At 35.8% G+C, this 18,020-nt stretch overlaps 1 protein-coding gene across 6 annotated transcripts in view; it reads right to left on the bottom strand.

The window, feature by feature from the left end:
• The window catches only part of ZNF451 (zinc finger protein 451), an 82,444-nt gene that overhangs the window by 11,188 nt on the left and 53,236 nt on the right, over window positions 1–18,020 (bottom strand). For 3 of the 6 annotated variants that reach the window (XM_008013637.3, XM_073006098.1, XM_073006099.1), the window contains 5 exons: window positions 17,853–18,000; window positions 11,272–12,875; window positions 9,126–9,269; window positions 7,621–7,751; window positions 5,940–6,126 (listed from right to left, as the gene is read on the bottom strand). In XM_008013637.3, the coding sequence (XP_008011828.3) occupies window positions 5,940–6,126; window positions 7,621–7,751; window positions 9,126–9,269; window positions 11,272–12,875; window positions 17,853–18,000 (2,214 nt within the window). The remainder of the gene's footprint in view (window positions 1–5,939; window positions 6,127–7,620; window positions 7,752–9,125; window positions 9,270–11,271; window positions 12,876–17,852; window positions 18,001–18,020) is intronic. The other 3 variants (XM_037987185.2, XM_008013640.3, XM_008013644.3) reach the window with 3 other exon arrangements.

Here is an 18,020-nt window from a genome sequence, read left to right as displayed (position 1 = left end):
CACTTTAACTATATTTAAATCAATATATATTTATATCAAGATATAATTATACAAATATAAACAGATATGCATCTATATATGATATATGTGTCAGTGACTTGAATCAGCACTTAACTAAATACAAACCATATAGACATATTTGTTTCTGTGCAAACTTAAAAACTTAAAATACACATTAAAAAGACATTTAAGTATCTATAAATAAAAATTAAATCACTATATTTCACTATATTCTTTTGCTGCAGAAATTTGTTTTTACAAGTCATCTTTGCTATGAATTCCAGCAAAATACTTCAAATATTTCAAGCAATGTTTTTGGTAAATAAAACATTACATTTACAAATTAAAGAACAAAATTAAACCTCTAAACCAGGGGTGTCCACTCTTTGGCTTGCCCAGGCCACATTGGAAGAAGATTGTCTTGGGCCACACACAAAATACACTAACACTAATGATAGCTGATGAGCAAAAGAAAACAAAACAAACAAAACAAAACAAAAAACGCAAAAAAAAAATACTCTCATAATGTTTTAAGAAAGTTTATGAATTTGTGTAGGGTCACATTCAAAGATGAACTGGGCCACATGTGGCCCGTCGGCCGCAGGTTAAACAAGCTTGCTCTAAACATTAAGAACAAAAGGAAAATACCCACAGGTTTCTGTTATTACAATTTAAAGTCAAGGTCAGTCAACAGCAGTATGTTACAACTCATCCAAACAATTCATCATTGCTTGCAAGGCCTAAGGCTACTCTTCAGGTTTGAATAATGACAAATCCTTGATTTGTCAAGGATTAACTTGACATGGGGTTGCAAATATTAATATCATAAAAGGTTTCTTTTGCCTCAGTCAACCCCCTCAGAAGAACAGAGAAAATCGTAAAAATTCTTTCTTATTTTCAGTACCTTTGCATGGAATTAGTTTTATCAAACATATTTTTATCATGGTGTCCAAAGAAACAACCTATAGCTTTCAGTAACAGGCTGAGGAAACAATAGGCAGACAGACTTTTAGAAATAATTCAACAATTATTTTAGGTAATACCTATTCCACAGGCCATGATGATGCTTCAATCATCTACACTTTCTTAGCACCTAGGTGAATGTTTATGCTCTATATTTGTAAGATGGATTACAAAATCTGTGTAATTGGTATGACTCTATAGGTACGAACCATACTTACTGCTTCTAACCCATTCATTCACAATGAAGTCACAACTAAATGGATATAAAAGTCTCAGGCTTATAAACAAGACCATCTAAGGAGCATACAGATTCAACAAAAATTATCTTGTAGTAACATCTTTTTCATTGTATGTAACTCTCAAGGGAGCAGATACTGGCCCAAATAAGAAAACACTAAAAATATTAACTTCTGTGTACCCTGGAACATTTACATCGATTAGAGGAAAGGTAGAGGAAGCAATGGGAAGCAGGTTTCTAGTGAATTTCTTTGAAACTGCATGTTGCAGTACTCAAAAAAGTTCACTGCAGTGCTTGTAGTTCTAGTGCCAACTTCTTGAGAAGCCTGTAAAGACAGTGCTTACTCGTTTAATTATGAGACAAAAGATCCTAGAGAAATTAGAATGCTAATTGCTTTCCTTGGCTATATTCAGGATATAATCACTTTACTTTTTAAAGCACCAGAACCTACAACCAAATCATTTTTTCTGACCAAAAAAAAAAAAGTGCATTCTTCCTGAATGTTATTTAAAAAGAAAAAACTTGTTTGATATCTTTATATAAATTCTGCAATGTCACTATACTGTGGTTTGAATATCTCCCATTACCTTCATTCTTCAAGGACATGGTTAGAGCCAGTAATTCACATTGGGTGGCTAGCTCTACATCATGAAATCAGGTATTTGTGTCAGTGGAAGTCTCACCCTACTCGTTGATACTAATGAAAAGCAAAGCACTTGCTGTGCAGCTGCAGGTAGATTATTTAACCTTTCTGAACCTCTGCTTCCTTCCACACTTACAAAATGGGGTAATCCAACATCTACTTCACAGCTTGCAAAGCGGATTAAAAAGCATGTGGAAGAAGTTCTTTAAACATATTTAAACATCTTTAAACACTACAAACATAAAAAGCAGTTAACATGGTGGCTGGTACATAGTAGGTCTTCAATAAACTACAATAAACTTCAATAAACTTTTTTCAATAAAAAAGTTCACTTTTTTTTTCTTTCAACATTTAAGTGACAAGTTATATCTGCTCTGAAACATAAAGCTTGAGTTAGAATAAAGAAATATTTAGGAATAAAATGTAAATGGTCTAAGAAAGTCTACCTAGCTTCTCTGATTGGGATTACCAGAAAGGATCCATGTATCTTAAGTGTTAAGAAAGTGAGGAAAAGTACAATATAAAATAGAAATGATGAAGGATAAGAAGACCAAGGTGGGGGCAGAAATTAAAGTTAACAGATTTTTTAAATGTCTCTACAAGAATTTATACATATATTACAGCTGTAATTAAAATGTTCATGTTGAAACCCTGATGCTTACAAGGAGCGAAAAGAACTTTTACCCTAATTAACCAAGTGGGAGGCATAAAAAAGTACCAGTAATAAAGCTACTTAACCTTTCCTCTCCCCACCACGCAAAGAACAATGCCTTAGGAACAAATGACTGGACACCAATATACAAAACCAGCAACTCCAAATATCTGTATTTTTACTGAAGTAAGTACCTCTGGAAAGACTTTCAATTAACAGAGAAATTAACGAAGACTAATTTCTCCTAGTATGATACCATACGATCATTGATTCTGATTACAATATTCCAAAGATCCTATTTATACAGCAATCTTCAGTCTAATAAAAACCACTTTTTAGTCCTGCTAATGGTAAATTTCTGAAAACTTATAAAGAATAAGAGACTCAAACTTGTATCACTTCTCTATGCTCTGGTGAAAAATCCAAAAATCTGAAAAATCACCAGCCTGGCTGTATAACAACAAATACGAGAGAACTTATCACTCTATGTTACTTATAGCAGGGGTCCCCAACCCCAAAGTCATGGACCAGTACCAGTCTGTGGCCTGTTAGGAACTGGGCCGCACAGCAGGAGCTGAGTAGCAGGTGAGCCAGCATTACCACCTGAGCTCCTCCTCCTGTCAGATCAGCAGTGGCATTAGATTCTCATAGGAGCACAAACCCTATTGTGAACTGCACATGCAAGGGATCTAGGTTGTGCACTCCTTATGAGAATCTAATGCCCCACCTCCCTGGAAAAATTGTCTTCCATGAAACCAGTCCCTGGTGCCAAAATGGTTGGGGACTGTTGACTTACAGTATAAACTTAGGTTACATCCCAAAGGACAATTTTGTTTGTTGATTGGCAACTAGAAGCATTGAGACCACAAATCCCTTGAAATTGTATGCAATGTAGAATATATGTGTTTATTTTGGGGGAAGGAAGGTATAGAAAGTTTTCATCAGATCCTCAAAAAGGTCCAGTGACCCCTTCATCCCAAAAACCATATTGCCTTAAGAAACTGACTGGCTGTCAAATCTGAGAACAAGAAGGAACGCTATGTTTAGCTATGTGCAAGGAGTTAGCCTGGCATTCTTTAGTAACAAAAATTATATTAATGGACATTGATTTACTGAGTCCCATTATATATTAAATACCATTCCTTAATAGAAACTATCACTCAACTATTCACAAAGCTATTTGTTAGGAAAGGAAATGGAATAAAAAGTTATCCAAGAAAATGATTTTTCTTTGATTCCTTATAAAGTTCACTACAGGCAATTTGATAGTTTTAAGTCTTCCATGAAGAAAAAATTTGGTCTTAAATCAGATAACTAAGCCTGAATATACTATGATTCAGTGTAACATTAAAAATGTAGTGGCTAGGAATCACATTTTCTTTTTATGGTAGTAATAATAAAAAATAGCTATTATTTGTTAAATAGCTAAAGTGCTTTATATACTGTGCTAGACACTTTACATACATCACTATTACAACCATATAAATACAAAAAAATGAGGCTCCAAAAAAGTAACATGCCTGAAATCACACTGCTAGGAAACAGCAAAGTTAGCATTTGAACCAAAGCCTATATCCTTCTTCATGCAGTGCACAATCTCTGTATGTCACAAAAATTAAGAATAAGTACACATGTGCCTCCAAAAAGTAGTTAGTTCAAATGAGTACTGAGTATGGGTGATTTAAAAAAAAAAAAAAAGAATATCTAGAACATAAGAGTCATTTGGAATGGCATAATCAGCAGATATTAATAACCTATATCTTACCTCCAACCCTAATATACCCATGAAAGCCTACTCATATTCACCTCTCATTCCAAACATAATTGAAATAGGGGCAAAACCCTAACAGCTTTCACATTTGGAGTTATAAATGTTCCCAAAAGCAGAAGCGTAAGAGAAGGAAAGGGAGGTTGGCCTTGTGTGGCAAAAGTCAAACTTTATCTTACAGGATATTAAGAAGATGTTGAGGACTGGGAAGGGGATGGCAAAAGAGTAGAAGAGGTGTTTTGATTTTTGTTTGTTTGTTTTTGAGATGAAGTTTTGCTCTTATTGCCCAGGTTGGAGCACAATGGTACGATCTCGGCTCACTGCAACCTCTGCCTCCCGGGTTCAAGTGATTCTACTGCCTCAGCCTCCCGAGTAGCTGGGATTACAGGCAACAGCCACCATGCCCAGCTAATTTTTGTATATTTAGTAGAGACGGGGTTTCACCATGTTGACCAGGCTGGTCTTGAACTTCTGACCTCAGGTGATCCACCTGCCTTGGTCTCCCAAAGTGCTGGGATTACAGACGTGAGCCACTGCACACAGTGGCTTTTGTTTGTTTGTTTTTGTTGTTGTTGTTAAGAAAAAAGAAATTCACAGATAGAAAAAACAAGTGAAAACAAAAATTAAAGAGGAAGCGACATAAAGATACAAGAGTTCATTTTCTTTTATAATCTTCCATCATTACTCTGCTTTAAAGAGTATAAAGAGCACAGATTACTGATTCCTAACTTTGCAGAAGTGAATTGATCCACTGTAATCAGTGACTAGAGCAAAATTCTCCAAAATGGGTTTTCAATCAAAATGTACTTCCAAATATATTGAAAGAAAAAAAAATCTAGGAGGCAAGCAGAGTTGAAAACTTTAAAAAAGGCACACAATAAAAATGCCAAAAAGCCACTATTTTTCATTAAGGTAATTCATTAATATCTTCAAACCTTATTCATGAATTTAAATTATTAGGATATTTAAACATTAATTATTCTATCCATATTTCTTCAGAGATTACGAAAAAGAGAGGTATAGCTCAGTGGTAGAACATTTGACTGCAGAAATTATGAAAAATGAAAAACAAAACTTCTGAATCCTTAGAATTACATCTTTTCTTATATACTAGGAAGTGAAAATGGACATCAGCACTCCTTTCATTGAATAATCTCACAAAGGTACAGAAGAAAGTGCAAGGCCCAGCAATAAGATAGGATGTACCCACTTCTCTAAGGACCTAAAAGCCTAACAGCATTTCATTTTGTCACTGTCAACCTCCTAAATGCTCGCCTTTTTTATTGCTTTCTGGTTTTCAACTGTAAACACACTGCTTTCTAAAAGACTGAAGGTCAATTTGGAATTTCAGGAACAAAGTGAAGATGTGAATTCTGAGCTCTTAAAATTGTAGTAACATACTATAACGCATGAATATATATTTTATATACATCAATAGAGATTTTATCTACTAGATCAAAAAAGGCTCCAGAAAATTATTATGAATTCATCCTCCTTCTAAAACACTAAAGAATGAAAGTGAGATTTTTTTTAAAAAAAAGTAAGATAGAAGTAAGAGAACGTGATGGTTTAGTAAGCAGGCAACAGTTCACTAGCGGACAGCAGTTTATTGGTTTCTCTCAGCAGTGAAGTCTCCTCCTCTTGGGTGGTTTGCACTGTGACTGCAGCTGCGTACCTTTGGTGGTATCAGATATGCTATTTAACAAGGCACACATCATATCTCCCTCTAAGTGGTGAGGGTTTAGTATATGAGCTGGCCTCTGAGTCTTCTTAAATTGATTCTCTAGCTCCAGAAAACCTTGATCTCCTGAGAGGATGGTGAAAGGAATTTGCTTGGGTAGTTGTTCATCTAGACGGCCAGCCTAAGTTAGAACAAATGGCACAGGTTGATAAAAAATCAGCACGAGTTTCAAAACAAGTTATATCTATTCACAATGAACACATACCTAGGAAGGTATATTAAGCTTGTTCCCTAATCCCTACCAAAGTATGACACAAAGATCTCCTTCGGCTGGGTGAGTGACTCACGCCTGTAATCCCAACACTTTGAGTAGCTGAGGCAGGTGGATCGCTTGAGGTCAGGAGTTCGAGACCAGCCTGGCCAACATGGTGAAACCCGGTCTCTATTACAAAATGCAAAAATTAGCTGGGTGTGGTGGCATGTGCTTATAATCCCAAGCTGGATTCTCCAGGCTGAGGCTGGAGAATCGTTTGAACTTAAGAGGTAGAAGTTGCAGCCGAGATTGTGCCACTGCCCTCCAGCCTGGGCGACAGAGTGAGACCCCGTCTCAAAAAGAAAAAAAAAAAAAAAAACAGAGAGAAAGACTTCCTTCATAAATTAAATACCCACATTTAATCAAATATAAGATGCTATTAAATTATATGATAAGCTATTTTATGTGCCATAAAAAGAAAAAGCCAAAATGGAAGTCCAACAGACTTCACATAAAGTTGGAATACCAATGGGCTATACACTCAATGTAAGGGTAAATAAGAAATAAATCTGTCATAGAGAAAAGGTAAGCAAGGCAATTTGCATGATTCGATCTTGGCACTAGATAGAGGGAAAAAGAAATCTTTTGTTGTTTAAACCATAAGCTGTAGTCAACAAGTTTGCTGAGTAAATTCACATTATCAGTGTGACATGTAAGTCCTCAAGCAAAAAATGTAAAGTGGGTCTCAGTTTGGCAGTTTCTCTAGGTACCTGGCAGAGGCAGAAGCAAATGTAAATTCTATCTAGGCCAACAGTGATTGTTAAGGTACCTCTTAATTTTAGAGATACTAAAATATGAAAATGTCTTAATATATATCAAATACAGTATCATCGGCGGGTGCAGTGGCTCACACCTGTAATCCCAGCACTTTGGGAGGCCTAGGCGGGCGGATCACTTCAGGCCAGGAGTTTGAGACTAGCCTGGCTAACAGGGAGAAACCGCATCTACTGAAAATACAAATATTAGCCGAGCATGGTGGTATGCTCCTGTAGTCCCAGCTACCTGGGAGGCTGAGGCACAACAATCGTTAGAGCCCAGGGGGCTGAGGTTGCAGTGAGCTGAGATTGCGCCACTGCACTCCAGCCTGGGCAAGAGCGAGACTGTCTTAAAACCAAAAAACAGTATCATCTCTTGATCATTTATCCCACAAATAGTTGAGGGTCTACCATGGATAGCTGAAGGTTTGCTAGAAGTTGAGGATAAAGCAATAAAAATATGCTATGGGGTCCTGCCTTCATAATAGTCACAGGTAGAACCTGAAGAACTGAAGAATGGTCTATAATTCTCATTACAATTCAAGTGGGAAAAAAATGCAAGTGGGTGTGAGATTCACATTAGATTTTGAATAAAACAATGACTCACATGCATACATATGGCAAAATCAGCAGCATCTTTTCTTTTACTACAGCGAGGATGAAGGAAGAAGCATCCAATCCTGTTCAGGTAATTATAAATTTTACAGTTGAGTGGAGGCTTCCAATTGGTGTTTCCTCCTATTAATTTCAGAAAAAGCAAAAATGATAATCAAACAGGAGAGGAAAGGCCAAAAATTTTATCAAGAAAAAACACATACTAGAAAAAAAACTTTTCTAGAGGCAAAGTACTAAATCAGAATGTGGAAGAACTCCATCCGAGCATAAGCATCAACATCTTGTTGCTGTACAGTCTTGAGAAAGTGGACTAAATTCCCTGAATCTGTCAACTCATCTTAAAACTCACAAGGATATTAAGCAAAATCAAAAGTAATGTGTGCAAAAATTCTTTGAATGGCATTATTCTGTAAGTGTAAGCATAAGTGGTTTTTACAAATGTCATCACTGTTCAATGCAGAAATGATGGGCAATCACCAAAGCTCAACTTACTAAAGCAATTATACTGGCTAACTTATCCAGGTCAGTATGTTTCTATCTTTAATCCCAATCTTTCTCTTTACATGCTATTTTCTATCAAACACGAACAACAGCAGATGCTCACTATACTAATCCTCTGTAAACCAAAGAAGCCTCTCCCCCAGGTTTGGTCAACAATTTGTAAAGAGGTTTAGATGAAGCTGAACACTTAAGAACAGCAAGGATGAACTGAACAGGCAGTTATGACATGTTGAAAATGACATTAGTCCTGTAGCTGAGAGGCCAAATTTCAAAAGCTAACTCTGCTATTTATTAGTTTTAAAACTTTGAGGGAAAAAAACAAAAACAAAAACAAAACATCTGCTTCTCTGTATTTTAAAAGGGATAAAACCATAATAATCAGTAACCATATTAGTACAAAGCCATAGTGCCTGACACACTTTAGGTGTTGAATAAAGTCTTTTTCAATCAGTATCAAAAGATCCATGAACTTTTTCTTTTTTTTTTTTTGAGACGGAGTCTCGCTCTGTTGCCCAGGCTGGAGGGCAGTGGCGCGATCTCGGCTGCAACTTCTAGCTTCGCCTCCCAGGTTCACACCATTCTCCTGCCTCAGCCTCCCAAGTAGCTGGGACTACAGGCAACCGCCACCGCACCGGGCTAATTTTTTGAATTTGTTTTTAGTAGAGACGGGGTTTCACTGTGTTAGCCAGGATGGTCTCGATCTCCTGACCTCACGATCTTCCCACCTCGGCCTTCCAATGTGTTGGAATTACAGGCGTGAGCCACTGCGCCCAGCCAAAAGGTCCATAAACTTTTGAGTCACCAGATAGAGCTAACTTTTACCACAGAGGCATGTAGAGAAAATGACTCTAGCAGAGTAACTATAATACAAAAGAACAATATTCCAATTATGTTCCTATGATCTATCCAGGAAGGTTTAAGGGGAGGCTTTTAAACTGAACTATAGTCTAAGAGGTGGGAAAAACGGTTTTCTTTTGTTTTTCTTATTAACCGTACCTTGAAAGCCCCAAATAAATGTTCCTTGGTTTAGATGCCCTGGTAGATGACCAAAAAAGTTTGACCAGTTATCAAAATCTACAAAGACTATATGAGTCATGGTTCTCAGGTAATCCAAATCTGGAAGCTCAACAATTTCTTCCTCTAAGAAGAGAGAAATATCAACATGAGTTCAGTAAGAATTTGCTAAAATCATTCTGATTTCAAGTCCAAAAGATATTAGAAGGCTAACATGCAAAAATACTAACCTTGAATGTTACCCATTTCTATCTAAACCTTTTTGTGAAATCCAAATCTGTACATGACACCATTTACACTTAAATCAGATAAAAATATTGTGAATATTTCACAAATTTTGATTATATATCCTTCTTGCAAATATTTTCCATCAACTCTAAGGCTTGTTAAAAAGTCATTTATACAGGGAATTTTAAAAAAACAATGTACTAGAAGAACTAGAAAACCAAGTTTTAAGGTTAAATAAGCAAAAACTACCACCACCCATATAAAATTCCAAAGTTACCTATTAAGAACATTTTCACCACCAGAATTTGGTTCTTTTCCCAGTCTAAACTGATTTATTAGTAGCCCTCTAGGTCTATGATTAAACACCCTAGAGAGCAGAAATAAGATCACCTGGAATCCTGCTGCCATAAAGCAGTGCTACAAATAGGTGCCAGTGGTACAGTGCCACCTCCCCCTATAAACACATCTTCTTGCTTCTCTCAGATTCTTCTTTCACCTTCCCCCATGCCCCAACTCTCATTCTCTCTCCCCTTTATCTTGTTTCATACTTTTCCACTTTGACAAGGCCTTAAAGTTTCCTGTGGTAATAATGCAAACTTTAGAATGTTATATTATTTAAAAAATGAATAGTTTCTACTCTAATAGTTCCCTCGAATATACTACTGCCATTCCCTTCCATTTCCAAGCCACCTTATGTCTTTTCTCTAACTTCTCAGTAACTCTAGATTTAGATATTGCATTTTCCATCAAATGCAGACTAACACAAATTCCAAAAACAAAAAGTAAACAGAAGCACACACAAAAAAAGGCCAAAGAGAATATAAAATGGCGTAACCAGTGTTTCACTGTTTAGAGTTGACTAGGTAGCTCATGATTTAATTCTTTATCACTGAAAATATGCCATGACTAAAGGTGATGTTAAGATCTACATACACTATAGAGCAAGAATGTAAAAATTCAATAGTTCATAAAAATACATTACTGGCCAAAATTTTCACATATTCTCACTGTATCCAAATACACTACATTGTATAACTCACCAAGAGTTAATATTTATTTAAAAGAATATAGATTTATGTCGGGTGTGGTGGCTCACACCTGTAATCCCAACACTTGGGGAGGCGAAAATGGGAGGATTGCTTGAGGCCAGGAGTTTGAAACCAGCCTGCGCAACATAGTAAAATCCCATCTCAATAAAAAAAATTTAAAAATAAAAGAATATACACTTAAAATTATACTCTAAACAAAACAAATTATACTTCTAAACAAAATAAAAACTTAACACCTGTCTAGACTTAATCCTATCATATGGAAGACAGAAAGACGGGAGTAAGTACAAAGAAGGAATTCATATTTCAATTTTCCCCCTGGTTTCTTGCTACTACTTTAACTCTACCTCTAATTGCTATTTTAATTGTATGTTAAAGCTTTGCTTCCAAGTTAATCATAACAAAAATATACAAATACTGAAATGATCTTTAAAATTTCTCACACTAAAGAATATGGCCAAATAGAAACAAAAAGAATTCACATGATTTATCTTTTTAGTGAATCCAAATATTACAAGAAAAATCTAAATGATATTAATACTAGGATAACTTTGAAATCTAACTTTCAGAAAGACTATCGACTTCCTTCATCTTCAAAATCTCCATACCTTTTGTAAAATAAAATGGTATCTAAAATATATATTATTTAAAGCCAATATATACTCTTTGTCCCCTTAAGTTTAGAAAGTGGATAAATGTAGCAGTAGGAATACAAACCCCTAAAATGTATATACCGTAGTAATTAACGTATCATCAAGAAGTTATCCTATTTCTTGCTTCAAAATCGAGGTGGGTACATTGTAAGTTTCAATATTAGTATATGAAATTTGCACAGAGCTTTAAAGCCATACCTATATTCTGATGGCTTAGGTCATTCTCAACTCCTTTCTCCAGGTCTAAACTTTTTGAATAGTTTACTGCCTGTTTCAGTTTTCTCTCTGTATGTGAGGCACTGGCAGTAAACTTGTACAGCTTTGACTTTTCAGATCCAAAGTGAGCCACACTAGGTTTCTGTAAGAAGCAATGTTTTCTATGGAAATGCTGCTGCGCACTCTCAGGATCATGAAATGCTTTGGTGCAGGTGCCACACTTGATTATGTACTGCTGCTGCTCCTTATCACTCTTTTCTTTGTGCACTTGATGGATATGAGTGTTCATGTCGGTTAAATTCTGTGCTGTTGCCGAACATAAACTGCAGCGAAACCAAAGTTTTCCTTTATCCAGCATGATTTGGAGACATCTACTATAATCTTCTTTTCTGTTGACTTTACAGATGTAACTCTCACGGCAACCACAGGTTAACTGGTTACTGGTCTCTACTACTGGAAAATCTTCTTCAGTTTTAATTGAAGTTTCAGTTTTTTCTGACACAAATACATAGTCTATGCTGTGGTGCTCCTCATAATGGCTCAAAAATGCTTCTTCCACGTTAAAGATAAGATCACAAAGCCCACAGAAGTATTTAATCTTTATCTCATTGTCATGCTCATCTTGGCAATGTCGGTACAATGTTTCTATCTTATGAAAAGGCTTTCTGCAGTGAGCACAGCTGTATCTATGAAACTTGTGGCTTGCCAAAGACATGCAGTGCTGTTTTACATATTCCTGGGAATCAAACATATCTTCACAAATCCGGCATTGCCATTTGCCCCTTGGAGAACTATTTGCCAGGGAATGATCAATAATAGCAATAGCTGATGAAGGCTTGTTAGCAGTCAAATTACCCAATGTTGTAGAAGATGATGGCAAAGTTTCACCTTCTACCTCATCCATCTCATAAAAATATCGGTGTCCATTATGAAATTCAGTCACATGTGCCATGATAGTATCTTTCCTTGTTAACTCCTTTTTGCATGTCCGACACCAGAAAAGAAAGTTATTTAAATGTGCTCCTCCATGAATCCGGCTCATGTGTAAACGAATGACCCCCGAATCATCACATACCTTTCCACAGACCACACATTTATAACCCATTGTGTTTGCTGAGAAAACATGCTTTTCTACTGCATCTTCACTTGGGAATCGCTGATTGCATTCACAGAACCAGGTTTTAACTACTGACTTTTCTTTCTGGACACAAGCGATACCTTCATGGCTTTTATCTTTTAAATTCATCTTCTTTTTTGGAATGGCAATGCACTCCTGTGAGCTAGATTCTTTAACAGACATGGTTCTTTTAAGTGATGAAAATTTTGATTGATCCAACAATAAATGCAAGTCAGAAGAAGGATCCTTGTTCCCTTCGCTGCTGTGGCAATAGAGTAAGACTGATTCTTCCACTGAGTTAATGACTCGGACTTTGTGTCCTGAATTCTGCTTATGATTGTGGGTGCTGGTTTCATCCACGAAGACTTGATTGCAATCTGGACAATAACCTCTTAATATGAATTTCTCTGCAACCTGGGTAATGCTCTTCTCAGCTACAGCTACAGGCCCAGCATTTCGACAACGAACTCTAAATTAGATAAAAAGAAATAGAAACTCTTTGAGAAGTATTTTCTAAACATACCATTGCTGCATTTTATTGCAGGAACTATAAAATAACCAATGTATATATAAGCACTAAAAGATACTTTTCAATAAAGATGCAGATGACATAATGATGTTCTATCACCTCAAATACTGGAGCATTATCTGCATTTTATCTATTTCTAGTTAAAATACAAAAGGCTAAAACTAGATTCAAATTTTTAAAAATTCAGGCAAATTTTAGAAAACTAAAATCTGTATCAAAAGCACTGACAGAGGACCTTATTGAACAGGCAAATTATTAGACTCTCCATGGTAATTAAACTGTATGAAAGAATACTATGGTTAAGATTCTAGACAACCCAGAACCTATTCTTTAATAATTGATTAATGTTGATACTATAAGGCTGTAGTAACCAAAACAACATGTACTGGTGTAAAAACAGACACACAGATCAATGGAACAGAACAAAGAACCCAGTAATAAAGCCACATACCTACAAACTACTGATCTTTGATGAAACTGACAAAAATACACACTGGGGAAAGGACACTCTATTTAATAAATGCTGCTGAGAAAACTGGATAGCCATATGCAGAAGAATAAAATTGAACCCATATCTTTCATCATATACAAAAAATAACTCAAGATGGATTAAAGACTAAGACCTGAAACTATAAAAATTCTAGAAGAAAGCCTAGGAAAACCCCTTCTGGACAATGGCCTAGGCAAAAAATTTATGACTAAGTCCTCAAAAGCAAATGCAACAAAGCCCTAAAATAGACAAATCGGACTTAAAAGCTTAAGCATAGCAAAACAAATAATCAAGAGAATGAAGACAACTTATAGAATGGGAGAATATCGGCAAACTATGCATCTGACAAAGGACTAATATTCAGAATCTACTAGGAACTTAACAAGAAAAAAACCCACAAATAATCCCATTAAGAAGTGGGCAAAGGACACGAATAGACATTTTTCAAAAGAAGACATACAAGTGGCCCATAAATACTCAACATTACTAATCATCAGAGAACATCAAATTAAAACAACAATGCGATACCATCTTACACCAGTCAGAATGGCTGTTATTAAAAAGTCAAAAAACAACTGATGTTGGCAAGGATACAGAGAAAAGGGACCACTTATACACTGCTGGTGGGAATGTAAATTAGTACAACCTCTATGGAAAACAATATGGAGATTTCTCAAAAAGAAACAAAAATAGAACCACACTTTGATCCAGCAGTCCCACTACTGATATCTACCTAAAGAAAAAGCAAGCATTATATCAAAAAGACACCTACCGTTGTACATTTACCACAGCACCATTCACAATAGCAATAATGAATGGAATCAACCTAAGTGTCCATCAACGGATTACTGAATAAAGAAAATATGGCATATATACCATGGAATACTACTCAGTCATAAAAAAGAATGAAATCATGCCTTTTGAAGCAACATGTATGGAACTGGAGGCCATTATCCTAAGTGAAATAACTCAGAATGTCAAATACTGAAAATTTTCAGTTCTAAGTGGGAGTTAAACAATGGGTACACATGGACATATAGAGTAGAATAATAAATAGACATTGAAAACTCCAAAAGGTGGGAGGTTAGGAAATAGGTAAGGGTTGAAAAATAACCTATTGAGTACAATGTTCACTATTTGGATGACAGGTACATTAAAAGCCCAGATATCTGAGCTTCACAATATACCCATGTAACAAAACTGCACTCGTATGCCCTAAATCTGTAAGTAAAGAAATAAAAATAAAGAACTGGTTAATTTTATGTCAGACAAATGTCATGCCCATAGTTGCTTTTGCACTGAAGAACTAGGCTCAATAAAACCACGTACTATTCCACAAATTAACTCAAAATAAATCAACTTCTCTAGGAAAATAAAAAAATAGAAAAACTGTGTCTTCTCTTCACTACTAAACTCCAGAGAGAACAGACCAGCTACAATTTTATACATTTAATATATTTCAAAAGAAAAAAATTATACAAAATATGTTCTCTAATTATTCTGGAATTAAATTGGAAATGAGAAATAATAAAAATCCCTAAATGTTTATAAATTAAATACCTAAATGTAACATCTGTAAACCTTTAGAAGTTAAGCAACACGTATCTTTTTTGTGTGTTTGGAGACAGAAAATCTTTCCGTTGCCCAGGCTGGAGGTCAGTGGCGCAATCTTGGATCACTGCAACCTCTGCCTCCTGGGTTCAAGCGATTCTCTTGCCTCAGCTACCAAGTAGCTGGGATTACAGGCACGCACCATCACACCCGGTTAATTTTTTTGTATTTTTAGTAGAGATGGGGTTTCGCCATGTTAGCCAGCTGGTCTCGAACTCCTGAGCTCAGGCAATCCACCTGCCTAAGCCTCCCAAAGCGTTAGGATTACAGGTGTGAGCCACCGTGCCTGGCGAAGCAACACATTTCTAATAAACCTATAGGTCAAAGAATAAATCAAAAGGGCAAAGATAACATTTTTCAAAAATGTTTTTAAAAGCTTTATTGAGATATAATTCACGGCTAGGTGCAGTGGCACATGCCTATAATCCCAGCACTTTGGGAGAGCGGATCACTCGAGGTCAGGAGTTCAAGACCATCCTGGCCAACATGGTGAAACTCCGTCTCTACAAAAAGTACAAAATTTAGCCAGGCATGCTGACACACATCTATAGTCCCAGCTACTTGGGAGGCTGAGGAACGAGAATCGCTTGAACTCAGGAGGTGGAGGTTGCAGTGAGCCAAGATTGCACCATTGCACTCCAGCCTGGGTGACAGAGAGAGACCCTGTCTTTAAAAAAAAAAAAAAAAAAAAAGGATATAATTCACATAATTCACCCATTTAGGGTATATAATTTCAACTGTTTTTCACATAAAGATATGTGCAACCATCAATACAGTCAATTTTAGAACATCGTGTCATGTCAAAAAGAAAACCCATGCCCTTTAACTATCACCTCCCCACCTCCCTTTTCAACATGCTCCCCAACTCCAAGCAACCACTGAGCCCTAAGCAACTACTTGCTGTGTCTACAGATTTCCCTATTCTGGAATTTCATGTGAATGGAATCATATAAATGGATTTTTTGTGAGTAGCTTATTTCATTTAGCATAATGTTTTCAAAGTTCATTGAGGTTGTAACATGTAATCAGGATTTCAATCCTTTTCATGGCCAAATAATATTCCCTTGTATGGATAGGTCCATTTTAAAAAATCCATTTGTCAGCTGATAGACATTAGGAATGGTCCCACTTTTTTACTATTACGAATAATGCTGCTATAAACAAACATACAAGTCTTTGTGTGGATATACGTTCACACTGTTCTTGGCTGTCAACAAGTAGAAATTGCTGGATCATATGGTAGCTCTACAGTTAAATGAGGAAAAAAGAGATACGTATTTTTAACTGAATAAAAATGAAAACACAACTTATTAACATCTATGTGATGCCGGTAAAGCAGGGCTTAGAGGGAAATTTATATTTTTAAACGTTTACATTGAAAACAAAGATCCAAAGTCAATCTAAACTTCTACCTTTAAGAGCTAGACAAAGATAAGCAAATTAAACTCAAAGTTCAAAGAGCAGAAATTAATGAACTAGAAAATGGGCAAACAACAGAGAATTGCCAGGGAAACCAGACAATGGTTGGTGTAAAAATCAACAAAAATTTGAAATAGATTATAGAAATAAACATAAATATTTAAAAATATCAAAGCTGAATTCAGGAAAATAAAATACATTCTTTAAGCAAGAAGAGGCAAGGGTTTCTCAGGACACAGAAAGCATAACTATAAAAGAAGAAAATAATCAACAAATTACACCTAATGCAAAGAAAAGCTTCTGTTCATCAAAAGGTATAATTAAAAATATGAATAGGCAAAATCACAGCTAGGAAAATATACTCATAAATATTTATATATTCTAGAAATTCCTATATTCTAGATACAAATCTGACAAAAGATTTATATGTAGAATATGTAAAGAACCCCAACTCACTATTAAGGCAAACAATCCAATTTTGAAAACCGGCAAAAGACTTGAACAGAGATTTCACGAAGATAAACAAATGGCCCATAAGCACATGAAAAAGTGCCCAACATCATTGTTTATCAAGAAAATGCGCATAATAAACTAAAATGAGACATAAGAACAGCTAAAATGAAAAAGAGTGGCAAGGTCAAATGTTAGCAAGGGTGAAGAGTAACTAGAACTTTCACACCTTACCTGTAGGAATGTAAACCAGTACAACCAACTTTGGATATTTAGTACATTCTCATAAAGTTAAATATACACTTACTTCTGAACCAACAATTCCACTTTCCAATGTCCATCCAAGAGAAATGAAAACATATGACCATGAAAAGACTTGTACAAAATACTCAAAGCAGCTTTATTCATAAAAGCTATAAATTGTAAACAATCCAAGTAGCTATCAACACGGGAACGGATCAACGAATTGTGCTATATTCACACAATACTACTTACCAATAAAGAGGAACAATGTACTAAGCAATATAGATGATCTCACAGATACAATGGCAATCACAAATCATACTGGAATCTTTTCTTGGTCGCTTGATAAATTTGGCCTTTGAGATTTAATCTTTCAACTGTATATGACACTTTCCATTCTGGTTAACTTACAGCCAAGGTTCTACTTTAACCCTTTCCTCTCCTACTCATACTTACAGAACACACACAGAAAAACACACAAAACTTAGAACTGTTAGCTTGCTTTACACTTGCGGCAATATCAATATATCCATGTTTTCCACATCTCTAACTTCTATCACTATGCTAAATTTGGTTAATTTCCAGGCAACTGTATGTTCTCATTTTAAAATGAGAGAAACATGGAATAGAAAATGTATTTGTTGAAACTTCTCACTGGCAAACAGCTCATCCGTACTCCTTTACAGCTCCAGACTCATACAAACCTGAAATGGGCAGTGAGCTCCATGTGGGAACGCAGTGTCTGGTGGCAGGCCACACACTTAACTTGAAATGGAACATCTTTGCACAGAGAGATCAATAGTTTCTTTGCAAAAGATGGAAAAGATATTGGATGTGCAATTCCTTTGTTCTCTGAAAGACAAAATAAACTA

This window comes from Chlorocebus sabaeus, chromosome 17, assembly GCF_047675955.1.
Source record: "Chlorocebus sabaeus isolate Y175 chromosome 17, mChlSab1.0.hap1, whole genome shotgun sequence".
NCBI lineage: Eukaryota > Metazoa > Chordata > Mammalia > Primates > Cercopithecidae > Chlorocebus > Chlorocebus sabaeus.
The sequence above is the reverse complement of the archived record's forward strand: the minus strand, read 5'-3'. Positions and strand labels throughout refer to the sequence as shown.